Raw genomic sequence first — 26,396 nt, forward strand, 5'->3', positions numbered from 1 at the left:
TTCCATCTGGATGGGAAAAATATAATTATTTTCATTTTATAATTTTGTATTTATTCTTTTTTTTATTTTATTATTATTTTAAAAAAAAAAAAAAAAAAAAAAAAAAAAAAAAAATTATTATTATTACTATTTAATTTTTTTTTTATTATCATTATTATTATTGTTATTATTATTATTATTTTTTTAATTTTTTTTTTTCGGGGGGGGGGGGGGGGGGCAGGAATTCAAGAAATACTGGCAATGACACTTTTTATTTCCTTGCAAATACTGAGTCAAAACAACAAAGTAATACGGTACACATACAGTTGTAGCAATATTTTGAAGAGCTTAAACAATTTTAAAATATATTTATACCAAAAACATACACTGTAAATAAAGTACACATGCAAACTGTTACATGCATGTGAAGTCATAAGTTTTCTTGTTCATGATTATATTATTTGTGCATATATTATGTTGTACATGTACTAATTAATAACTTGTATAAATTCATGGGTCACACAATCATTATACATTGTAGGAAGCCAAATTTCATGTAACTTGATTTTGAGCCTGCCTGGCCTGGCCATGGCAACTATTGTTCAATCTCTCAGAGTCAATATCTCTTGGGGATAAAGCTGTCTTGTCCAATTTGCTTTATGCTACAAATATTTGCGCTACCGACATCCAATACCCCCACATACATGTATACAGCCTTTACCTGTTGGGTTGTGTCACAATTATGAACACAATTTTTGGTCTGTAATCATTATTAACAGAAGATCACTTGGAGGGTTTAATTGTTAAGTAAATGTAGTTAATAAATTTTTGATCTATCTGGGATATTGTTGTGATAAAGATTATGGGATAGGCATCAGAGACTTTACTTTCTGCAGGCTTATGTTTGAGAATTAAAATGAAGCCTACATGTACATGTACAGTGTACAGTATGTAAGCCAATAATTGTGTACCAGTTTCAAAAAAAAAATCAGACAGCTGGCTACACTAGAATATTTTACAAGTTTATGTGAAGTTGATATTATCTTAATCGTGTCATATATTGTAGTTGTTGTAATGTAGACAACTTGTAATCCAGATTTGTTTTCATTGCTAATTGTAGTTAATGTTTTATTATCTGACAGGAACGGACCAGTTTGTAGGGAGGATGCAGGATCTGTATTTCTACCAGGTAACCTTGACCAATCGAGAGCTAGAGGAACTAGCTACAGAGATGTTCCCTAAGGTACATGCCCAGTCTGACTGTAGGTGTCCTGATAGCCATCCAAGAGTGAATCCACTGGAAGAAAGGTACGATAACCCTAATCCAACATCAGTCATACATCCCTCTTCTTATTTATTCTTAAAGTGTGCTAATCACCAAAACCTGTTTTGCTTTTGATGTAAGGGGTGTTATATCCTCAATCTTGAGTACTGGTATCTACACGTAATTAGATGAATTATTAATTCCCTGAAACTTTTGTAAAACTGGAACAATCTATTTAAATGATGCAATGGTTCCTGAAAATGAATGAGTTTAGGAACCAATCCTCTTTTTGAGATGCATTTACATGGAATCAAAAGGCCACCTTTTCCCAAGTAGGCCTGCAGTGAAATCTAGCTGTCTATATAGGCTGCTCAAGCCAAGGGAGACAAGGAAAATGGTCTTAATAGGCAGGTGGCCTTTATGTACCTGCTCATGTTTTTGTATCGATGGCAAACTCTATATAAGGGAAATTTTTTAAATGTTGTCTTTATAGACAGATGGTCTTTCTATACAGGTGGTCGCTAGTGAAAGCAGATGTAATATGAGGCGTGCGCGGTATACATTCAAAACATATCTCATGTGAGTTTGATCAAAAATACTTGCTTTTACTCCAGGTATTGTTTGAAGAATGGGGAAGCAGACACGACAGTAGACCAGATAAGTCGTCTGAACCAGGATAGTCATCCCTTAGAGTTTGCTAATGATGGTGATCTAGGAAGCTACTGGGTATCTACTCTCACTGGTGGTAACAGTATCACAGTCGACATTGATCTAGGGAGCAGAGTGTATCAGGTAACATTCTTCTTCTTCCACATTTTCCCTTGCTTGGAAGATTTAACACTATATCTGTTTTCATGACTCAAATAAGGCAAACAGATTTTACTGCAGTAGAGTTTAGATAATTAGCATGAGGTATATTTTGCCAACTCTGTGCGAAATATCACCTGTTTTTACACTAATAGAAAAAATGAATCACAATTATCTTTTAAATTAAAAATTCATGTTTAATGAAGAGCACAGAATTTTGTTTAAATTATGTTGAGTCAAGACGAAGTGCTTTTAGCAAAATACTTGGACATTTCTAATTTGTTCAAGCATCTTTCCCTTGGTCGATCTATTGTTATTTTGGTAAATGCAAAACATTACATTTTAATTTTGCTTTAAAGGAGGTCTATACCTTTGAGTCTTGGAGAGATAGAAAATGTCACTTTCTCATTTGATCTCTATCTTTCTCTTTCTTGCAGGTGTTCTATGTTGTACTTCAGTTCTACAGCCCACAGTCTACAGACCTGACTATCTCTTATCGTAGTGATGCCTCCACTCCTTGGCAGGTATGGCAATACTATGCCCAGGACTGTCAGAATGCGTTTGGATTGGATAATAATGGAGAACTAGACACACCTACTTCAGTCAACTGCATTCAGTTCCCAAGGTATGAAGCATTTGATACTTGTTTTCCCATAAGATTTCAGACTCATCAGCAGTAAGTTGTATCATGCTGTTAGGCAGCTTATATGCATGTAGAGTCAAGAAGAAAAAAAGAACTTGATTCATAGTCTAAAACAGACTGAATGCCATACGAAACCTTACAAAATGGTCCATTTTGCCTGTCAGAAGTAATCAAACTGGTCATGAAATGCTCTTTTATTATAGAGCACCATCATATACATGTAAATGTATTATGGTTCTATACACTTGTAAGAGCAGATCAGTAAAAGTGTACAAAAATAATCTTAAAATGTATCTGTTTGATTGAGCATAAAATTGCTATCTTTCATTTTTGTATGTTCTATCTTAATCCTGTTGTTCTTTTATGTATAATGCAGATGCTTACATAGGATTTCATTTTTTGCACAAGTACGCCTTGAGCATTTCATTTCAAGTGGAGTTTGTGCCTTGCAAATCTTATTTATTATTATAATTATGATATTGTGATATATAAAAAATGATTCTCTTTGTATGTTCGTTTGTTCGTTCGTTCGTTCATTCGTTCGTACAAAGAATATCAGGGAGTAAATCATCTAGATAGGAAGATCCTTATTAAGCCAACTGATTGTGTCATCATCCAGATCATGAAGTCCGGAAGCACCGTGAGGGGATTTGAAGATGATTAATAAAATAGTTGTATGTTATATTACTATACAGCTGTATGTATTTTTATGAGCTTTGTTTTTAAGCACATACTGAATTTATCAATATGTTCATTAACTTTAATTCTAGTGACATCCCATACTCTAAGGGCAACATCACTTTCCAGTTGCTAGCCCCAGAGCCAGTAGCCCGACCAGGATACAATGATTTCTACAACACACCTGCTCTCCTGGAGTTTGTGAGAGCTAAAGAGGTTCGCATCGTGATGGATGGTCATTACCATGTCAACCCCTCCTCTGCTAGACACATGTACTATGGCATTGAGGAACTTACAATCAGTGCAAGGTAAGTCATATATACAACACTCAAAATTGATCTTACACATTCTTCTAAAAACGACATTGTTACTATTATTTGTGACAAGTTCACAAGCACAAATCGGCGCCTTCAACTGCACCTCGATGTTAAATGAAAGTACTTCCCCGCGTGGGTTTTCGGCAACAAAACAAAAAAAAAAAAAAAAAAAAAAAAAAAAAATAGGGGTGCGCTTTATACATGGAGATTTACGGTAGCATAAAAAGCATAGCCAATGTTTGAAAGTATTGTAGCTTTATGGTTTAGTCAATATTATAAACCCAAGTTTATGTAATTTGTTATATAAAGTGATGTCCATGTAACACTAGAGAAAAAGAAATGTATATTAAGCAAATGTTTTTAAGAGAAACTACCAAAATAGGAATGATTCGGACAGGGCACTACTGCATGTAATTGTATGTACATGTACATGTATAGTTATGGCATAAACATGTTCAGCTGATGATTTCATCAAGAAGATCTCATAGCAGCATGGACATTGTGATCCTCACATGTTGTGCCCTGTACCTCATGGAATAAGCCAAACATGAAGGAGCAAACATTGTGTGTGTTAATACTGGAGGTAGGATAATTAAGGTACATGTAAATAAATGAATATGATGATCAAAGAACAGCATTCGGGAAGAGAAAGGCAAGAGAAATAGAGTAAAATATATGAAGAAGATGAAAATCTTCATGATTATTATGAAATCAAACATGAATTCTTCAAAATATTATGTAGATCTAATGGAGGTGTTTATGCTGTAAGTTTTATCTAACTTTTGAAACTATTCTCAAAGGCATGTGTTTTTTGATAAGTTTGATTTATCATTGTTTGTTTTCTCTCTTGTTAATAACTGTGATGTTATGTTCTTTTATAATTTGTTGTATGTTTTCTTGTGAATGCTTTATTTTGATTCAGATGTGATTGTAACGGTCATGCAGACACATGTGATATTTTTATTGACTTTGTATGTTTCTGTTCAGATGTGATTGTAACGGTCATGCAGATACATATGATATTATGATTGACTTTGTATGTTTCTATTCAGATGTGATTGTAACGGTCATGCAGACACATATGATATTATGATTGACTTTGTATGTTTCTGTTCAGATGTGATTGTAACGGCCATGCAGACACATGTGATATTATGATTGACTTTGTATGTTTCTATTCAGATGTGATTGTAACGGTCATGCAGACACATATGATATTATGATTGACTTTGTATGTTTCTGTTCAGATGTGATTGTAACGGTCATGCAGACACATATGATATTATGATTGACTTTGTATGTTTCTATTCAGATGTGATTGTCGGTCATGCAGACACATATGATATTTTGATTGACTTTGTATGTTTCTGTTCAGATGTGATTGTAACGGCCATGCAGACACATGTGATATTACAACGGACCCGTACATCTGTAACTGTCTCGCTTCAAGCTTCACAACAAGAATTGATGTAAGTTTTATCATCCTCTTTATTTTTCATGACCGTGTAACAAAAATCTTTGTTCAACTCGATTCAATTCAGTTTAACAGTTATTGTACATTTGTAGGTATTAGAAGAATAAGAAGCTAAGACATCAGAGCTTATTGGAGAAATACCATAATGTGCATACAAAATTAAAGTGACTCTGTAACATTGCCTCTGATTCTGAAACAAAATCCTGGATTTAGCTCATGCTGCAATGATAATTATAAACCTTGAGGTCAGTCAGGAATCCTGAGTATGGTAAAAACCTGTCACTCAAAGATTTATACTTTTTTGAGGCACTTCATGATCACTTTGGTTTTTGTGCTGACCATGTTGTAAAGTATTTCATATGAAGTACATGTACTTTGTCATATTTGTATATCTTTCTTTCACATATCTACACTGTATATCTTTAATGAAACATGCTTTACTATGAATGAAATCAAATCACATTGTTTATTACAGGATATTTGTACAACGTATGAGAGAAAGTTAATTCCTATTTCTAGAATATGTTTTCAAGAAAATAGCTTTAGTATGATGTATTGCTTTAAGTCAGATTTTGGCAAGTTTCCTGCTAATGGGTCCAATAAATTTTGAGTTTTGACAGTCAGTGGGCGTCCAGTTTGTATTGGGGGCAGGAGTCAAATACATTTACAAATACAGACTAAAGATGAAGAAGAAGAAGAAGGGACGAAGACTGACAGATGTGTCTTGTCATCAACTCTTAAAAAAGACTAGTTTTGAAAACAAGAGAAATTATAGATGAAGCGAACACATTAAGGTGTTTACCTCTAGACTCTTCTGAACAGTTCTCACATGGGACTCATTTAAAGGATAAACATGCCGGTATTTCATCAATGAAAGTTGTCTATGAGCGCATACCCTACTGAACTTATAAAGTTTTTTTTGAGAGAGAGCATTAAATCACTTCTCTCCATCTGGGTTATGTCGGTAGAACAAACAAACCTTCCTACAACCAAAGCAAGATTGGAGATAACTGCTGAAACCATATGTTGGGGTGGTACAGTATATGAATAATGATTTTGGTCATGTAAATATCAAGAAAATCTAGTAAGGTGAGAGATAAAGGGTTGGGTGGGTCTTGAAAGATCTTGAAAGATCTTGAAAATTGGGTATGCTTTATGGAGAAAAATGACGGAGAGAGATAGAGAGAGAGAGGGAGAGGGGATGGGGTGGAGAGGAGAAGAGAGACATGCAAAGAGAGAAAGAAAAAAGTGAGAGACAGAATGGTAGATAGAGAGAGTGAAAGAAAGAAGAGGGAGAGAGAAAGAGAGAGAGAGAGAGAGAGAGGGGGGGGGGAGAAAAAAGATAGATCAAAAGAGAGGCAGGACATAGAGTCAGTGAGAAAGAGCAGAGGGGGGGGGGGGAGAAAGAAAAGAGCGAGAGACAGAACAATAGATAGAGAGAGCGAAAGAGAGAAGAAAGAGAGAGAGAGACAGACAGAAGCAACTTATAGAAGTATTTTAGATATGAGAACAGGCTTTGTGTCATGAAAATTGCAAGTTGGCATGTCAAGATACACATTTTCCTTCTTTTATGAAATATTTGTTAATAATAATAATAATAATAATAATAAATTACATTTATAAAGCGCTTAATACAATGTCTAATCAGTTGCTTTAATGTATGCCTATAAAACAGAGAAAACATTAACCTGTTTTTAACTGACATACGTGCAGATTCACATGTTTTCATTGTTTTGTTTATATATAGGTCAGAAGTTCAACATCTTGTGATTTTTTATACTTGGAAATGAATATCGTTCTGAACTGATCATAATATTTTTCTTGATGTGGAAAAAAAAATGTGCTGAAGCAGAAGGCTGCAATTTTTCAAAGTTTCATCATTTTTGCGAATCCAAATATGTGTTTCTGATACATGTAGAGCAATTTATCCACTCTTGTTATGATTTTGAATTGAAAAAATTGACCTGACGCATATCCAGACCTTTGAGTATTTACTCTTAATACTTTTTGCAATGGCAAAATTTTGCTTAACCCGGACTATACATGTAGGTGAGGTTAAAAGGGGGTCTTAGCCCCACCTTTAGTCCGGGGTTAATCTTATTCAACTTTCTGTTCAGACACGTATTTACCAAAGTATGCTAGCCCCACCTATAGTACAGGGTTAGCTGGCCCTTGCGGTGGCAAGTAAATGACTGAGAACAGAAACGAAAAAAGGTCTGGTACTACGCAATGGAGCGAATTAATGAATATTCACGCTATACAGCTAGTATAGGGCTATCAAATTGCAGTGAGAACCCTGAGCAGGAATTTTCTTATTCCGGGATAGGCGCTTAGTACAGGACTAAAAAAGCGTGTGTGAAAAGCCAAAAAAGTTAGTCCGGGTTAAGGATAGTATGGGGCTAAGCAAAGTACGGGGTTAAGCAAAACTAGTGTGAAACGAGTATTAGTGTGCCAACAATTTGACGAAAGTGTATTCCAGTCTTCATAGATATTAGTGATCCTGTGAGGAAAGTTACATAGGCCTATACAAAACTTTTTAATTCGGCAGCTGGTTTTGAATTTTAAAGGAAGGCAAGATGTTCTTTTTCATAAAATATTAGATTTCAGTGCTAATGTTTAGGAGAAATCTAAAATGCCAGCTGCCCTTAAAAATAAAAAAGGGTCCAAGACATGTTTATATCTCATCTCTCCATGGGTTCATGCTAAAGTGTGTATTTCTTTGAAACTTATGAATCTCTTGAAAATCATCCTGAAGAAGAAAAGTTTTGAGATGCTGCATTGTGAATTGCCTGAGGGACTTGGATAAAATATGAATTATGGAGAAAATATGGACCAAGTTGTCACCAAGGAGTGTGGGGGTGGGGCATAGTGGGAGCCTAGAGACATTATGCTGTATGAGTGGGTCTAGGATTTATGAGAGTGTCATATGAAAACAGCTGGAGTCTATAGGATGTGTCATTTGTTTGGAGTGGTTTAAGAGTGGATTTAGTTTCATATCAAGTTGATTGATGATGTTTGGATAGTACTGACCAGATGAATCTTGACCTCGTTCAATCAGTATTTGTCTTGCTGCTAGCTCCTTTCAACTAGTGGGAGATAGAATCTCCTTCTGATCTGAATAGAAAATTAAACCAGCAAACTTCAATGTAACCAGAAAGTCAAAACCATTCATTAAATTAATTATAAATGAAGTGTAATTAGCATTATCATAATGATTGGAACAGCCAATATTTCAGAAAGCTATTATTTGTCCTCAAAATGGAACAATATGATGCAAACTGCATGAATATAAAAGGTATTCAAGCAAACAAGTAGTAAGAAGTGCCAACCTTTAAGTGTGTTGTCACGTCTATACAATTATCCTTCCTATATAATTTGTGTGACTAAATTCAATCAACTGACATTGAAAAAGATGTTCATTTAAGTTCATCTAAAGTTCATTTGAAAATGGCACTTCATCTCATGGCTTGGCTTCCTTGAGTAAAGTTTATTGTTTGTGATAAATTGTGTCAATAGTTTTAACATTTGGTTTACAAATTATTGTAGCATACATGTACATAGATAGATCATCCAAAATAGGCCTACTTTAGGAGGAACACAGATATTAGTTTTGTTAAGTATTTGGGATGCTTTTCTCATGGTGTTTAATACAAGGGACTCTGATCGAACATTAATGATGCAGAGTGTTAGATTCAGGATGTATGAGAGTGTCATTTGATAAGCAGTTGGACCATGTGTTAATAGTTTAGGAGGTGTGTAATAGCTAGTGGTTCATGCATTTGATACCCAGCCCGACACTAACATCCTTTGGCAAGGAACCACATTTGCTACTCTCCACACAGGTTAAAAGGCAGGGTATTTTTACCGACATCGCTTCCACCGGTGTAATGTAGTTTTAACTACATAGAGCGATTTCCGGGTCTTGTACACAAGCATCATCACACACATACACACACACATGTCATCAGTTGGTAATGTAAATGTAGGACATGGCTGTCAACACTTGGAGACATTGTGAGCAGAAGATGGCAGTATACATGCATGTAAATCTAAAGTACATTAGCATCACTAGAATACTCTGCCTTTAAATGGGTACCTGTCAATTGTTGAGGTGATGATAATTACATGGCAGAACAGCATGGAGAACAGAATTGAAGCTGATGATGCTTTCTTGGATAAATGAAAATATTGTTAATGTTCGTGTTCTACTTTATCTCTCAACTCAGTGTGGGGAATGTCTACCTCTGTACAATGACAAGCCATTTCGTCATGGTGATCAAATCAATGCATACAACTGTAAACCGTGCCAATGCTATGGACATGCCTCCAGCTGTTTCTATAATGAAACCTTAGACGTATCCCCAGACCGCCATGACAGGTAAGAATGTCGAGTTCAATCTTTTTCTGAAATCAATTTGGAGGTGGAAAAACTCATACATTTGATGGCTATTGTAGTTTTATTTATTTACAGAAGCAGTTTAAATCTCTAGTCTTAATTGTGCTGTTTACTTGTAAAATTATTTAAAAAATGTTGGAGAAACATAATGGGTTCCAAGTATAATGGGCTTCAAACATAATGGGTTTCTAATATAATGGGTTTCAAACATAATGGGTTTCTAATATAATTGGGTTTCAAACATAATGGGTTTCTAATATAATTGGGTTTCAAACATAATGGGTTTCTAATATAATTGGGTTTAACAGACTTAACCTGCTAATTAGAGTGTATCTTATTCTCTGCATATTTGGCAATCTCACAAATTTTAACTGAAAGCAGCTTGCTATTAAGTCAAAATTATTATGTTTGGGACATAGTTATTTGTCATGATTTGTTTGAAATAGTCAAATTAATCCTGCAGTTTTGACTACCGGTAGTCATATTTGTAAATTGTAGAATGCTATGGGTACTAACATATTTACAATGTGTTTGGAAACATCATAGTGCAGGCCTTAAATTAATCGACGGCCATCGACGGCCAGGCCGTCGATGCCCCTATGACTGGCCGCGGTGCCCTCCCAAAAAAAGATAAATTCACGGCCAAAAAGGCCGTGCCCTTTTTTTCAAACTGGCCGACGTGCCTTTTTTTCCAACTGGACGTGCCCTTTTTTTTTAAATTTGCGCACATAAAACCACCAATTGCGCCCATAATCATCTAAAACTAGACGGCAAGGCGCAAGTGTTTTCCGTGAAAATGCGCCCATAAATTATTAGAACAGTAAAAATACACGAATCACGAACAGTCTGCCGCCCACGAGCTCTCTTCTAGCTTCGTATTTAGTGCTTTAATAAGGCGCAAGTGCCGTGAAAATGCGCCCTTTGTTATTATATAGGCAATGCGCTAGCGCTAGCGCACGTACAATCACGCGATCGCATGATATGCATATGGTGCATGCTGTTGACGCACGCACGTACGTACGTACAAATCGAAGGCCAGGATCAAGAAAACAAATCGTCAAATGGAGAAATAAACAAGCATTCAAATAGTCATTAGAGATCTGTCGAGGTTTGTTTGTTGGTCTAGTTTATTATTTTATCTCAAATAGAATTTAGAATTATCTTATTAATAAGTTAAGAACACCTACGATGTTCTCGATCGTAGTTACTCTCATTTTGCCACCAGCCGACCTCGCTTCAAAAAGCTACCCCGCCAGCTTCCCAAGACGAACGTTTCGAGTCCCGGTAAAATTACGCGCTGCGAATCTCCGAGGGTGCATCGGTTTCGCTGGCAAACTTCCAGCCCGACAGCTTCCCACCAAAAGTGGCGAGAGTGTGTGTGCGGGAACGATTTTGGTTTCGTGAATGCACGTTACGCAACTGAGCTGAGCGTGTCACTTTCAGCTGTCGAACGTCTATAAGGACATTTTTACATCTTATTTCATTAGTTAGGCCTATCTAGACCTTTCTATACAACAGTTAAAAAGATAATTTCTTCAAATTTGTTCCTACTACCGAGAGAGTGGCGGAAGGTTTGTGTGTGAGGTGCGATTTTGATTTGGGATACCCGGCCCGGTAAACTTGCCAAGTCCTTCTGACTTTCGTGTTTGTGAAATTGACAATTTATTTATTCATTTGCTCATCAATATTTTTAGTTACTTTAAAATACTGTTTAATGTGCAAGTTTGATGTTCTTAATCAATCTTTCCTGTTCATATTGTTAAGATTAAAAAGTTATTAAATTGATCGTTCGATCTATTCACATTATGAAATTAACATTTGTAGACTCTCTTTGAACTTATGATTAGATAAGGGGGCCTATCTCTTTTTGGAAAATTGCCCCTTGCTCTGGTAAATTCCCGTGGCAAAGGGCAACTTAAAAAAAAAATTGCCCCTTGCTCCTGGCTGCTAAATCTAAGGCTTGCGGGCCGCCGCCTCGTTTGTATGTACCGTAGACCTCTATACATTCTGTGAAGAAGCTGGTGCTAAAAGTCATGGGAAATTGATCCCGCACAAGTTTCATAAAATACACATGACATCTAACAAAAATAGAATCAATTTTTTTGGCCTCATACTCGATGCCCTTTTTGTAAAATATTTTGGCCTCGATGCCCTTTTTGTAAAAATATTTTGGCCTTGGTGCCCTTAAAAATATGAGGTACTCAAGGCCAAACTGGCCTTGCCCTAAAAATGACGAAATTTAAGGCCTGATAGTGGTATTGCATTTAGATGCATATAAAATCAAGAAAAGTATATCATTTTCATCACTTTAAAATTGTATTGGTGCATCAGAATATTTATGCTGATTATCATTCCAGGGGAGGAGGAGGGGTGTGTTCCAACTGCCAAGACAACACCAATGGTCAGCAATGTGACCAATGTGTAGAAGGGTTCTTCAAGCTGGATGGTGTACCATTGGACTCTACTGATATCTGCAACCCGTGTGAATGTTCTCCCAATGGCACGGTAGCAGGCGATCTCATGTGTGAAGAGGTAGGATTAGAAGATGTAACATGGTCTAGTGGTATGTCGATCCCCATGACTTCCAGTCACAAGGTCATTAGTTCATATCATGGCTAGATGCTTGTGCCATCTGAGATAATGTATTGGAAGGAACACCATGGTTTTGTGGTTTGTCCATGTGACTTCCAATCACAAGGGTATGAATTCAAATTACCCTATGTGCTTGTTTCATTTAAGATGATGCATTTTCTCTACAGCTGTGTGTTTTTGTCCCACCTACATGTAGTAAATTGATAGCTGGTACAATCCCTTTTTCATGAAAGATTTGAGTGCTTAATATTTGGCTGCTCACTTCAAGCAAAAATGATACTTCCAATTAATTAAAAGGAATCTAACAAATTTCAGGAATAAAGTCATCGAACTTAGATGTTGATGCCACAAAGTTGATGATAATGTATCACACATATGATTTTGTGAGAAATGTTTTCAATTATGAAGCTTTAAGTGATTCTCTATCATGATACAACTTTTATTTTATTTACATGAACGTCTTGAGAAGGACAAGCATCTCCTTGTCTAACAATATTGGATGTAATAATGTGGGTCGTTTCAAATGCCTGTTGCCTTTGACTATTGTTGACGTAAACAATGTTAATTTTGATCTCTTTGAAGGTGAATGGTCAGTGTAATTGCAAGACGTATACATCAGGTAGGTCATGTGATACCTGTCAGAATGGTTACTATAACCTAGATGCTTCAAACCCTAATGGTTGTGAGCCATGCGGATGTATCTCAGCTGGAACAATCAACTCTGATATCTCATGTCATCAACAAACTGGACTCTGTAACTGCAAAGATAATGTCATAGGTCAGTAAAAAGTTGTCAAAGTTTTCCATATACTAAATTTGTTGTAGCTTTGTTTATTATTATGGTAACAGTACATTTACAGGAACTACTCTCCAAGTCGAACATGATCATTTTCTATTATGTTAATCTGTATCAAGTGTTTTTTTTCCGGGTTGTCCGTCCTTCCGTCCGTGTATCTGTGCATCCCGTTCTCGTGATCTTGTTATCTCAAAAAACAATTGATTGATTCCTGCCAAACTTATGTCATGTTTGTAATCTTTTGATTGTTACACGGTCAAAGGTAACAGGGCTCATTATCTATGCAAAAATAGCTCATGATCACATTAGAACTGATTGACAGATTACCATCAAACTCAAAAAATGTATCTTGCAGAGCCAATGAACTCAGTAGATTTTAGGGTCATGAGGTCAAAGATCAAAGGGTCATATGTATATGAAAAATAGCTTGTACCGCAATTACGATATTCTGAGAACCTGTTAATGGATTACAATCAAACTTGAATTTTAAAAATTGCTTCTGTTTTGGTTTGTAAAATGGCTCAATGGCGGAGGCATCATTTTCGACTGTGCGCTGTCAAAGGTCCATATTATACAAATATTGACTGCTCATGAGGATGATGGTGAGAACTATCACTCCCAAGGTGGTGTTCTCACCGGCCCGGTGTGAACACCACCGAGGGAGTGGTAGTTCCCACCATCATCCGATTACAGAGCAGTCCATATTTGTTTTATATACCTCATCCTTTTTATTGATTCATGATTAGGTCTAGCTGTAGGTCTAGATCTAGCTCTAAAAACAGGAAACGAGATCAAGAGGAATTTACTCACCAGAATAAGAAAAATCCAACATCAAGTCCAAGGCAAGAGTATTTAATTCCTACGCGCTGCGCGTGACCGCGCGATTGCGGTAGCCTAGCAACTCCAAAAATTTGTGTGCGCAACTATTAAAGTCGCGGAAGGGGTTAGGGGTCCTATCCCAGGGTTTGATAGTAGCTATCAAACCCTCTGACGTAATGATACTTGATAGATCGAAATGCTCCTTGACATGTGATATAGTTTTGACCAATCAGTGAATGACAATCTGTGTATGAGGTATATAAAGTTTAATATGATCCTAAGTTTTCAATTAGTAATCTACATGTATAGAGAGTAGTAATCTCCATACTTGTCAGTAGCTGGTATAGTAATACATATATTATTGAATATAATCATATAGTATTCCAGTCCTGTACCATGAGATATCATATCCAACTTTGCCAATTTCTCATAAAAACAGAAAAAAATATGGTCAGTTTTATGCTTGTTGAAACATGTCCATCTTGTATAGAGTTTCCAACTGTCCCATTCTAGTAATTCAAGTTATTCATCATCATCATGTTAAGGAGTGACAACTTTTAATTACCAATAGTTTTTGCAGTTGCATGTTTTCTCGTTATGTAATAATTATTCAAAAATTGTACTTTTTTGTACTTTTTTGTTTTGTTATTGTAAACTGAAGCTAATTCAGCATATGGGCTGCCATGTTCAGTATTCTTAATAAACCATTCAATTTATCAAGTTTTTGAGAGATGTGCAGGAGATGTATCATATAAAACGCAAATAATGAATGCACAAAAGTGAAGGAGTTGGTTGAAATGTGATTGTTTAATCTCTCCTCAGGTGACAAGTGTGACCGTTGCAACTTTGGATTCTACAACCTTGCTGCTTCTAATCTGTTTGGTTGCCTGCCATGTGGCTGTAACTCTGATGGTTCCACCAGTATCTACTGTGATCCATCCAATGGGCAGTGCCAGTGTAGACCGTCCAGCCAGGGCAGAACTTGTGATGAATGTCGGGATGGTTTCTATGGGTTAGCAGCTGATGGCTGTTCTGAGTGTGATTGTGATGATGCAGGTACAGAGCCAGGAGCACCATGTGACAAAGCTTCAGGACAGTGTGTCTGCAAGGCTAATGTTCAGGTTAGTTTAATACCAAAGCTTCAGGACAGTGTGTCTGCAAGGCTAATGTTCAGGTTAGTTTGATACCAAAGCTTCAGGACAGTGTGTCTGCAAGGCTAATGTTCAGGTTAGTTTGATACCAAAGCTTCAGGACAGTGTGTCTGCAAGGCTATTGTTCAGGTTAGTTTGATACCAAAGCTTTAGCACAGTGTGTCAGTAAGGCTGATGTTCAGGTTAGTTTAATACCAAAGCTTCAGGACAGTGTGTCTGCAAGGCTAATGTTCAGGTTAGTTTGATACCAAAGCTTCAGGACAGTGTCTGTGCAAGGCTAATGTTCAGGTTAGTTAGATACCAAAGCTTCAGGACAGTGTGTCTGTAAGGCTAATGTTCAGGTTAGTTTAATACCAAAGCTTCAGGACAGTGCGTCTACAAGGTTAATGTTCAGGTTAGTTTGATACCAAAACTTCAGGACAGTGTGTCTGCAAGGCTAATGTTCAGTTTAGTTTGATACCAAAGCTTCAGGACAGTGTGTCTGCAAGGCTAATGTTCAGGTTAGTTTGATACCAAAGCTTCAGGACAGTGTGTCTGTAAGGCTAATGTTCAGGTTAGTTTGATACCAAAGCTTCAGGACAGTGTGTCTGCAAGGCTAATGTTCAGGTTAGTTTAGTACCAAAGCTTCAGGACAGTGTGTCTGCAAGGCTAATGTTCAGGTTAGTTTGATACCAAAGCTTCAGGACAGTGTGTCTGCAAGGCTAATGTTCAGGTTAGTTTGATACCAAAGCTTCAGGACAGTGTGTCTGCAAGGCTAATGTTCAGGTTAGTTTGATACCAAAGCTTCAGGACAGTGTGTCTGCAAGGCTAATGTTCAGGTTAGTTTGATACCAAAGCTTCAGGACAGTGCGTCTACAAGGCTAATGTTCAGGTTAGTTTGATACCAAAACTTCAGGACAGTGTGTCTGCAAGGCTAATGTTCAGTTAAGTTTAATACCAAAGCTTCAGGACAGTGTGTCTGCAAGGCTAATGTTCAGGTTAGTTTGATACCAAAGCTTCAGGACAGTGTGTCTGCAAGGCTAATGTTCAGGTTAGTTTGATACCAAAGCTTCAGGACAGTGTGTATGCAAGGCTAATGTTCAGTTTAGTTTGATACCAAAGCTTCAGGACAGTGTGTCTGCAAGGCTAATGTTCAGGTTAGTTTGATACCAAAGCTTCAGGACAGTGTGTCTGCAAGGCTAATGTTCAGGTTAGTTTGATACCAAAGCTTCAGGACAGTGTGTATGCAAGGCTAATGTTCAGGTTAGTTTGATACCAAAGCTTCAGGACAGTGTGTCTGCAAGGCTAATGTTCAGGTTGGTTTGATACCAAAGCTTCAGGACAGTGTGTCTGCAAGGCTAATGTTCAGGTTAGTTTGATACCAAAGCTTCTGGACAGTGTGTCTGCAAGGCTAATGTTCAGGTTAGTTTGATACCAAAGCTTCAGGACAGTGTGTCTGCAAGGCTAATGTTCAGGTTAGTTTGATACCAAAGCTTCAGGACAGTGTGTCTGCAAGGCTAATGTTCAGGTTAGTTTGATACCAAAGCTTCAGGACAGTGTGTCTGTAAGGCTAATGTTCAGGTTAGTTTAACACCAAAGCTTCAGGACAGTGTGTCTGCAAGGCTAATGTTCAGGTTAGTTTGATACCAAAGCTTCAGGACAGTGTGTCTGCAAGGCTAATGTTCAGGTTAGTTTGATACCAAAGCTTCAGGACAGTGTGTCTGCAAGGCTAATGTTCAGGTTAGTTTTATACCAAAGCTTCAGAACAGTGTGTCTGCAAGGCTAATGTTCAGGTTGGTTTGATACCAAAGCTTCAGGACAGTGTTTCTGCAAGGCTAATGTTCAGGTTGGTTTGACACCAAAGCTTCAGGACAGTGTGTCTGCAAGGCTAATGTTCAGGTTAGTTTGATACCAAAGCTTCAGGACAGTGTGTCTGCAAGGCTAATGTTCAGGTTAGTTTGATACCAAAGCTTCAGGACAGTGTGTCTGTAAGGCTAATGTTCAGGTTAGTTTGATACCAAAGCTTCAGGACAGTGTGTCTGTAAGGCTAATGTTCAGATTAGTTTGATACCTAAGCTTCAGGACAGTGTGTCTGTAAGGCTAATGTTCAGGTTAGTTTGATACCTAAGCTTCAGGACAGTGTGTCTGCAAGGCTAATGTTCAGGTTAGTTTGATACCAAAGCTTCAGGACAGTGTGTCTGCAAGGCTAATGTTCAGGTTAGTTTGATACCAAAGCTTCTGGACAGGGTGTCTGCAAGGCTAATGTTCAGGTTAGTTTGATACCAAAGCTTCAGGACAGTGTGTCTGCAAGGCTAATGTCCAGGTTAGTTTGATACCAAAGCTTCAGGACAGTGTGTCTGCAAGGCTAATGTTCTGGTTAGTTTGATACCAAAGCTTCTGGACAGTGTGTCTGCAAGGCTAATGTTCAGGTTAGTTTGATACCAAAGCTTCAGGACAGTGTGTCTGCAAGGCTAATGTCCAGGTTAGTTTGATACCAAAGCTTCAGGACAGTGTGTCTGCAAGGCTAATGTTCTGGTTAGTTTGATACCAAAGCTTCAGGACAGTGTGTCTGCAAGGCTAATGTTCAGGTTAGTTTTATACCAAAGCTTCAGGACAGTGTGTCTGCAAGGCTAATGTTCAGGTTAGTTTTATACCAAAGCTTCAGGACAGTGTGTTTGCAAGGCTAATGTTTAGGTTAGTTAGATACCAAACCTTCAGGACAGTGTGTCTGCAAGGCTAATGTTTAGGTTAGTTTGATACCAAAGCTTCAGGACAGTGTGTCTGCAAGGCTAATGTTCAGGTTAGTTTGATACCAAAGCTTCAGGACAGTGTGTCTGCAAGGCTAATGTTCAGGTTAGTTTTATACCAAAGCTTCAGGACAGTGTGTCTGCAAGGCTAATGTTCAGGTTAGTTTGATACCAAAGCTTCAGGACAGTGTTTCTGCAAGGCTAATGTTCAGGTTGGTTTGACACCAAAGCTTCAGGACAGTGTGTCTGCAAGGCTAATGTTCAGGTTGGTTTGATACCAAAGCTTCAGGACAGTGTGTCTGCAAGGCTAATGTTCAGGTTAGTTTGATACCAAAGCTTCAGGACAGTGTGTCTGCAAGGCTAATGTTCAGGTTAGTTTGTTACCAAAGCTTCAGGACAGTGTATCTTGAAGGCTAATGTTCAGGTTAGTTTGATACCAAAGCTTCAGGACAGTGTGTCTGCAAGGCTAATGTTCAGGTTAGTTTGATACCAAAGCTTCAGGACAGTGTGTCTGCAAGGCTAATGTTCAGGTTAGTTTGATACCAAAGCTTCTGGACAGTGTGTCTGCAAGGCTAATGTTCAGGTTAGTTTGATACCAAAGCTTCAGGACAGTGTGTCTGCAAGGCTAATGTTCAGGTTAGTTTGATACCAAAGCTTCAGGACAGTGTGTCTGCAAGGCTAATGTTCAGGTTAGTTTGATACCAAAGCTTTAGGACAGTGTGTCTGCAAGGCTAATGTTCAGGTTAGTTTGATACCAAAGCTTCAGGACAGTGTGTCTGCAAGGCAAATGTTCAGGTTAGTTTAATACCATCTACTGTATTTGATTGATTGCTTGAATTCATGTAGAGATCTTGTGGATAAATCTCTGTACCATGAATCCCTGTTGCAGCACTTATAGCATTGTCTAGATAGACGGCGCTATACAAAAACCTATTATTATTATTATTATTATTATTATTATTATTATTATATCCTTTGGCAAGGCATTAACCGACCTAGGTGAGGTAAATGGGTACCCGGCAGGAATGAATTCCTTAAAATGCTAGAGTGAAATAGCAGCTGTACTAAAACCTGGGTAAATAATAATAATAAATAAATCCAGTACCTCCTCCCTCATACATTCATTCATTACTAGTAATTTAAATTACAAAGTAGAAATTTCATCAATAAAAACAGTGTCTTTTTTATATTATTGTAGTAAGTGTTAATCTTCTGAATTCCCTTCAGCGATAAGAAGTTACATTTGTAATGCATTTTGCTTTCAGATAAGTGCCTATGTACTATATTTGACTGTTAAGAGTCAATCTTGATTTTGATTGCAGGGAGTGCGATGTGACCAGTGTGAGGCGTCCTACTACAATCTCCAAGCTTCCAACTCTCAAGGCTGTTCACCCTGCTCCTGTAACACCGAAGGCACCATCAGCGGCTCCACCGTCTGTGACGCCACCACTGGACAATGTGTTTGCAAGGTCAACGTCCTAGGACGAACCTGCAATACCTGCGCTCCTAACACCTTTGGTCTGGAGGCAGCTAATGAGGATGGGTGTGAGTCGTGTGGATGTGATGCCACCGGTACGCAGACAGGATCAAATGGGGATGTTTTGGTCTGTGATCAGAACTCTGGACAGTGCTCATGTCTGACTAACAGGCTTGGAAGAACATGTGACATCTGTGATGAAGGTAGGATCTAGATCTACCATGCTTTGGTCTTGGTCCATGTACAGGCAACCTCTATGACATTCATTGATACTCTTAATACTGAAATGGTCTAGTTCAAATCCTATCCAATTCAGTCTCATAGAGGAAATTTTAGGGTAGTACATGTTATAAAAATAAATATACATGTAATGTGTAAGTGTTGTAGATTTTAATTCTTCTCAGATTATCAGAAAATGGTGGGAAATGTTGCAAAAGAATTTATGTCAGCCATTAAAAAATAAAATTAATGTAAAGAATATTAGTGTAAAATCTTGATAGAATTATTTGTACAGTACATTTAAAATTCTTTCATGATTAGTTAAATTACTTTGTATATACCGTTACATTGGTAAAATCATATTATGAAGTATTGTTTAGTGAATATATTTCCATAAAGTTAAACTATTCTTTTCAAGAATTTTATGCTATTCATTTAAGATATATTTAAGAACCATTGTCAAATTTTGTGTCATTTACACGTACCTCTTTGTTTGCCACAGGGTTTTACGAGCCCCCATCTGGTGGGCGTGGCTGCCTATCATGTGACTGTCAACCATTGAGTACAGAGCCTTCTACCTTCTGTGATACATTGACAGGTCAATGTCAATGTCGATTAGGTAGCCCAGGTCTGACAGGCAGAAGATGTGACGGCTGTATGGAGGAGTATTTCAACTATAACCCTAGTACAGGAATGTAAGTTAATTGCATTTTCTCTCTTATTATTGTGTTTGTATGTTTTAATTCAGGCCTTTTTTCTAATGTCTCATAATTTGAAATGTAGTCCGTCAATTTCCAGGCACCAGGTTTTTATTTTCTGCTTTGCAACCTTACACATTGCTTTTCAAATTAGTGATACATTTTATTTGACAAATTTATCTTGTCACATTTGTTAGCTTAAAAAAAAAAAATCATGGCACTTTGATAACTAATATCATTCTTGTTCATATTTATTGTTTACATTCATTCGATTGTTAAGTATACCCATAACAAGCCTTCATTGTGGGATCACACTTCCTTCTAAAGTTATGTAAGCCTATACATGTTACTATGCATATATGAACCAAACAAACGATGGAGCTCTAAACAAGTCATTCTGTCTTGTCCTGTGCTAGGTGTTCACCATGTGACTGTGACCCTCGGGGCAGTCTAAATACAAGCTGTGATTCTAACACTGGACAGTGTGACTGTAAGGATCTTGTGACCGGTAGACGATGTGATACCTGCCAGATATCTTCTAGTAACCTTCAAGCTTCTAATCCTCAAGGATGCTCTAAAAGTAAGAAGATCAGTCAACCTACTGTATACTGAGCCTCAGATAATGCTGGCTCAAACCCCTTTAAAATCTTAGTCAAAGAAAGTGAAAAAATGTTTCCAATACGTTAAAATTGATTTATTTTATTAATTGTAGGTGACTAGCATGCCAATTGACCTGAACATTGCTCTTGGACACCAGAATGTTTCATTTGAACTGGTTTTGTTATAAATGTTTAGTAAATTGATATGGATCAGTACGAGCATAGTACAAGTGTTCTCCTAATTGTGTCCATCCCAGGATAAATAGCTTATATTTAGTTCAGCTGATTGATAAGCTAGGTCATTTGATGATGATACATTGACTTTTGTAGGAATGTGTGATATCAATTGCCATAACTCAAATGACAAAGTATGGTACTTTGTGACTTGCATTGTTTCATCATGCCCTATTTCTCAAATCTAAATGCTTAAGATAGAGTAATGATAATACTCAACATACACCAGCATTCCACCTAACTTGTCTATTTTGTTATAATGTTTATTCTTGTGATCCAGCACCCGCCCAGCAGCCACCTCCAGTATGGCAGGCAGTGAATCCTTTCTCTATCTTACTAACCTGGGGTCCTCCTGATGAGCCAAATGGTAACATCCTAACCTACCTGCTCTATAGGAACAATACACTGGTCTATAATGGAACTGCTACCAATCCTCTAGGTAAGAAACATACTTTTCATCGTAGTGACTGGTTAGTCTTGGTTTTGAATCACTTTCCTTACAATGAGACTTACTAATTTACGATCATGAGGCCAATTTTATATTAATCGCCTTTTTGGTAAGAAAAGTATTTCTGAAGCTTAGTGACTGATTATTCTTGTTTTTTATGCAATTTCCTTTTAATTAGACAGTTATATGATTATGAGATCATCTTTATATGTTTCTCTTTTGTGACTATACACTTTGTGATCAATTATATTTTCATTGAGGATAAAAATCGCACAATTTATCCTTTTTCTAATGATTATACTAGTTGTTGAAATGACACATGATATGTCCAATAGTTGAGGCAGTGATGGAGTTGAAATAACCTATATTTGCCACTCTCCATTCTGGTGTAGTAAATTAGTACCTGGTAAGAAGTTATTTATTTATCACTTTCAATGCCTTAGGACAGCTGAGATAAAGCTTGCATTATAATACTACTTTGTCGCACATCCAGTATCTTCTGGGATGGATATGTGCACAATATAAATAAAGCTTTTATTATTTTACTATGACCTTTTTGATACCAAGAGTAAGATGATTAACATGCGTTTGCCACATTATCAATCAGAGATTCTATATTAAGCCTCAATATTTTTGTTTTCATTATCAGGCATCCAGCAGTTTGAGGACCAGAACCTTTCACCTTTCACAACCTACAGCTACTATGTCCAGTCAGCCAATGAAGCCGGTAGGGCTACTAGCCCCGTAGTCATTGCCCAGACTCCTGATGCCATTCCTGCTGGTTTTGATGTCTTGATCATCACCAATGTCCAGGCACGGTCAGCAGACTTCTCTTGGTCTCAACCTGCAGGTCAGTGGCTACTAATCATTGATGTTCTCACATGCTAAGTGCATAGATGATAATTGGATAAATGACCAAAATAAACACCAAGGAATTTCTTTTTATAGGAAATGGAGTATTAATCTTGTGTCGAAAGACTGCTCTGACTTTTGAATGGTGATTAAAAGCAAAGACAATGCTTTTTAATACAAATCTCAAATTGTAACATTAAACAAAAAATACAAAAGCTCAATTACATATTCCTTGGTCTGTTTGGTAACTTGAACTTCCCTTTTTTTCATCAAGGAACCACCAAATCCTTTAATCATAAATGTGTATTGCATTATTGTTGTTTATTAATTCTATAGATTTGCTAGTCCTGTCTATTTATATGTAGTGGTTTATATTTACAGAAAGGTGATAACCTCACTTGTCTCAATGATTATCTCAATATAGAGATATTTTGGTCCAGCAAATGTTCTGCATTTTTCCTACAATGGATAATTTGTTTAAATCATTGTAGCATCTATTTGATTTTATAATTCCTGGATTTGGTTTCTGTTGTCTCTGTTTCTGTTATTGAAGAAAACACCATAACCATACCTTACCCATCTGGCTATACATTTTTCCAACCAAAACATTTAACTCTTTAGAATATAAAAAATGTATTACTATTCATATATTGTATAAGTTCAATATATAATTTTATTGCAAATATGGTAATACAATTCGAATTTCTGTACATGTACGAAGCAATTTGCCAAGGTCGTTGAAGTACAATTATATATCATATGTACAAAACAATTCCAATGTTACTACCATAATGCTACCATGCATAATGTTTTACATGTAATTTTACTTTGTCACTGATGTATACTTTGTAAAAGAAACTGCAATTCGGCTCTCGGGCCGTGATTTTTTTTTAATGAAATAAACCATTTAAAATAAATAAATAAAATTCACTGGAATGTGGATCACATGGTTTGAGATATGAGTCCTGCTAATGTCCTTTGAAAAGACATCACTTTTCATTTGCCACACTCCACCCTTGTGTAGTAAATGAGTACCTGGTTGGAAGTAATTTCTTGAATGCTTTGAGTACCTTAGGGCAGCTGGGCTAAAGCTAGGGTAATAATAGTAATTTGTAGCGCCTTGAGCATCCATTGGACGGAAATGTATGCAATATTAATGTAGCTATTATTATCATTATTAATAATATCTACCCATACCTTTCTCATAGATATCTCAGCTACAGTGACCCAGTACATCTTGACCTCTATGACCCCTAGTAAGCCAGATCCCCCAACGCAACACTTCAATGGTCTAGCTACCAGCTACCAGGCTACGGACCTCATCCCCTTTACCAACTACACCTTCTATCTGACCGTGTGTACCCCTGGATCCTGTGGGCAGGGGCGAGCAACCCTGGCCTACACCCCTCAGGCTCCTCCTCAAGGGGTCATGGATCCTAATGCAACCGCTCTGAGTCAGAGCTCTGTGTTTGTGAGCTGGGACCATCCTACAGAGGCTAATGGTAAGACAGGAATATATGTAATGGAGCTTCTTGACATGAATACAGGAGATCTGTATCAAGCTCATCATACAGTTATAGACTTATTTAGTTTGAAACTAATATTCTAGAGTGTGATACTGGTTGATCGTTTACACTGCTGTGCGATTTAGTTTCTCCATATTCATAGAAGCTCATTGTCAATGAGCATTGACGATAGGAGATTTGTAATGATTTTTAAAATTTGTTTAAAGTTAATGGGGCTTTAGGTGCAAGAGTGCAAGAAAGCCTAAAGTTGCAAATTCTTGAAAACTAAGAATAATAATAATAATGATCAAATGTTTTTGTATAGCACATAATACATAGGCATATTGCATGTCTTGATGCGCTTCACAGAACAGAAAACAGAAGGAGTGGAAATGGTGCATGATTAATATATTGTTATCTTTGACATCTGATAACTTTAGGAGCTGTAATTCATTATATCTTTCAAAGTAATCAGTTGAATGTTAAGACAATCAGAAAAAAAACATTTCAAATAATGATCATAAAAAATATGTAGATGTGTTTCCACAAACCTGCAGAGTGTTGGACCCTTGATTTAATGTACTACAGGTATCATCACTCACTATGAGCTGTTCTTCCGAGGCTATCCTGGACCAGATGGGACCATAGACCCTCCAGAGACCAGGATCTTCTACCCGGCAGGATGGTTCAATCCTAGACCAGTGTTGACACCCCTAGAGGATCCTGCTGAGCCACCTGTTACTAACTTCACCCATACCGGTCTTGATGCATTCACTCGTTATCAGTACAGGGTGACTGCAAGGAATCTTGCAGGGACAGGACACAGTAGCTGGACAACTGTTCGGACTGCTGAGGCTGGTAAGCTTGATAGAACATTACTCAGAAGAATACTCCTAAAACCAGCCGTGTCTCTGAATCCATCACCTATTAAATTATATTCTACAGACTAGTTCACTTATATATAAACATATATATATATATATATACACCTGTATATATGTTGTTCAAGTATATTGTAAGTATGCATATGGTAGGCTGGTAGGGTTCCTGCATGCATTTCCCAAGTGCATATCTGTCTACAATAATAAGGAACATGTCATGTATTGACTTGGGATCCCATGTAGCTAATGTAAGAGTTGTTGATGTATTTAGATAACTCCACAGTTTGACCCTTACCTCTAAATGTGTGATATCATTGCTGTACATCTCTGTGTCTACATGTTTTATTAAAAAAAATACCAATACTGCATTGAAACACTATTTTTATCCAAGGATGTAGCAGATCCGTACATCAGTAATTTCATTACGGTCAGTGCTATTCAGTAGTGGCTAGTGATGTAATGCTATTCAGTAGTGGCTAGTGATGTAATGCTATACAGTAGTGGCTAGTGATGTAATGCTATTCAGTAGTGGCTAGTGATGTAATGCTATTCAGTAGTGGCTAGTGATGTAATGCTATTCAGTAGTGGCTAATAATGCTATTTTATTTGTGTTTCAGCCCCTCTGTCTACACCAGCTCCATCTGTGCTTGGTGTATCTAGCTCAGAACTGAACATCACCTGGCCTCAACCTCAAGACAATGAGATACGAGGTGTGGTCATCAGCTATAGGCTCTACCGTTACATTACATCTGATGATCCCTTTGCTCCTCCTCAAACGCAAGAGGTACTCTTTTTTTTTTATTAAGTTTTTGTTGTTGTAATTTCCTTCTTTTGTTATTTATTATTTTTATTTGATTCTATTTTATTTATTTATTTCATTTTATGTCATTATTATAATAATTAATATTATTGTTATTTATTTATTCATTTTTTGTTTGTTTTTGGAGTGAGGTATCAAAATATAATTGTTGACAGCTGGTCACACCAACAGCCAATCAACTTGGTTCAATTCTGCTGAGATGATGTTATCTATTACTAATCTATTAGAAAAACAAAAGCATCTATTAAAGAGCAAGCCTGATCCTACCAGAAGAAAATAAGAAATAGAAATAAATAGGAAACAGCACCAGATGTTGCCATCTTCCTAGACCTTCCCACAACTATTTCTATTTCACGAGGTAAAGGTTGTCTTGGGTTCTGATATTTTGAATTTCAAATATTTTTGATCTAATAACAATTAATTATTGGTAATTTCTTCCTTTCTCTCCCCTCAACCTACAGTTGGTTTATTCAGGCGATGGTTCTGGGATGTTCTTTGTGTTAGGAAGTCTTGAGCCTTACTCCATCCATACATTCTCGATCGAAGCCTGTAACAGTATTGGCTGCATCCTCAGTCCAAGATCCAGTGGCAGGACACTTCCAACGGGTAGGTGCTCCAACTACTGCTTTAAACTGTACAAGATTTACTTCTTCATATTTTGTCACCTCATCACAATTGTGAAACGGAAACAGCTACAGTAGTTTGGGTATGTAAATAAAAAAGCTTGACAAACAACATCTTGCAAGGAGGAACTGATGGGAGAAGAAAGAGGGGCAAACGAACTAGGACATGCACTGATAATATCATCAAGCAGCGGATGGGGATGTCGTTTAACAGCTAACTAGAACAGCTGAGGACAGGAAGTCATGGAGAACCTGTGTCCCAAGGTCCATTTCATTGTCACCCGAACAGCCTCCAAGCTATGGGACATAGATATATAGATAGATACATATTTTTTTCCATCAGGGGATTCATTTCTCAAGTTGTGGTTCAAGTCCTTGCTCAATGCTGTAGTCCTTAG

The 26,396-nt window shown here is 37.2% G+C and overlaps 1 protein-coding gene across 1 annotated transcript in view; it reads left to right on the forward strand.

Moving 5' to 3' along the window:
* The window catches only part of LOC588674 (usherin), a 79,431-nt gene that overhangs the window by 10,962 nt on the left and 42,073 nt on the right, over positions 1 to 26,396 (forward strand). Inside the window, exons 4-21 of the mRNA XM_030998441.1 lie at positions 1,122 to 1,287; positions 1,858 to 2,035; positions 2,488 to 2,675; positions 3,464 to 3,679; positions 5,064 to 5,157; positions 9,389 to 9,540; positions 11,916 to 12,090; positions 12,733 to 12,928; positions 14,588 to 14,886; positions 18,965 to 19,322; positions 19,841 to 20,033; positions 20,453 to 20,616; positions 21,150 to 21,308; positions 21,967 to 22,167; positions 23,378 to 23,671; positions 24,263 to 24,532; positions 25,173 to 25,339; positions 25,837 to 25,981. Of these exons, the coding sequence (XP_030854301.1) occupies positions 1,122 to 1,287; positions 1,858 to 2,035; positions 2,488 to 2,675; positions 3,464 to 3,679; positions 5,064 to 5,157; positions 9,389 to 9,540; positions 11,916 to 12,090; positions 12,733 to 12,928; positions 14,588 to 14,886; positions 18,965 to 19,322; positions 19,841 to 20,033; positions 20,453 to 20,616; positions 21,150 to 21,308; positions 21,967 to 22,167; positions 23,378 to 23,671; positions 24,263 to 24,532; positions 25,173 to 25,339; positions 25,837 to 25,981 (3,615 nt within the window). The remainder of the gene's footprint in view (positions 1 to 1,121; positions 1,288 to 1,857; positions 2,036 to 2,487; positions 2,676 to 3,463; positions 3,680 to 5,063; positions 5,158 to 9,388; positions 9,541 to 11,915; positions 12,091 to 12,732; positions 12,929 to 14,587; positions 14,887 to 18,964; positions 19,323 to 19,840; positions 20,034 to 20,452; positions 20,617 to 21,149; positions 21,309 to 21,966; positions 22,168 to 23,377; positions 23,672 to 24,262; positions 24,533 to 25,172; positions 25,340 to 25,836; positions 25,982 to 26,396) is intronic.

This window comes from Strongylocentrotus purpuratus, unplaced genomic scaffold, assembly GCF_000002235.5.
Source record: "Strongylocentrotus purpuratus isolate Spur 01 unplaced genomic scaffold, Spur_5.0 spur5_scaffold_5, whole genome shotgun sequence".
Classification (NCBI taxonomy): domain Eukaryota; kingdom Metazoa; phylum Echinodermata; class Echinoidea; order Camarodonta; family Strongylocentrotidae; genus Strongylocentrotus; species Strongylocentrotus purpuratus.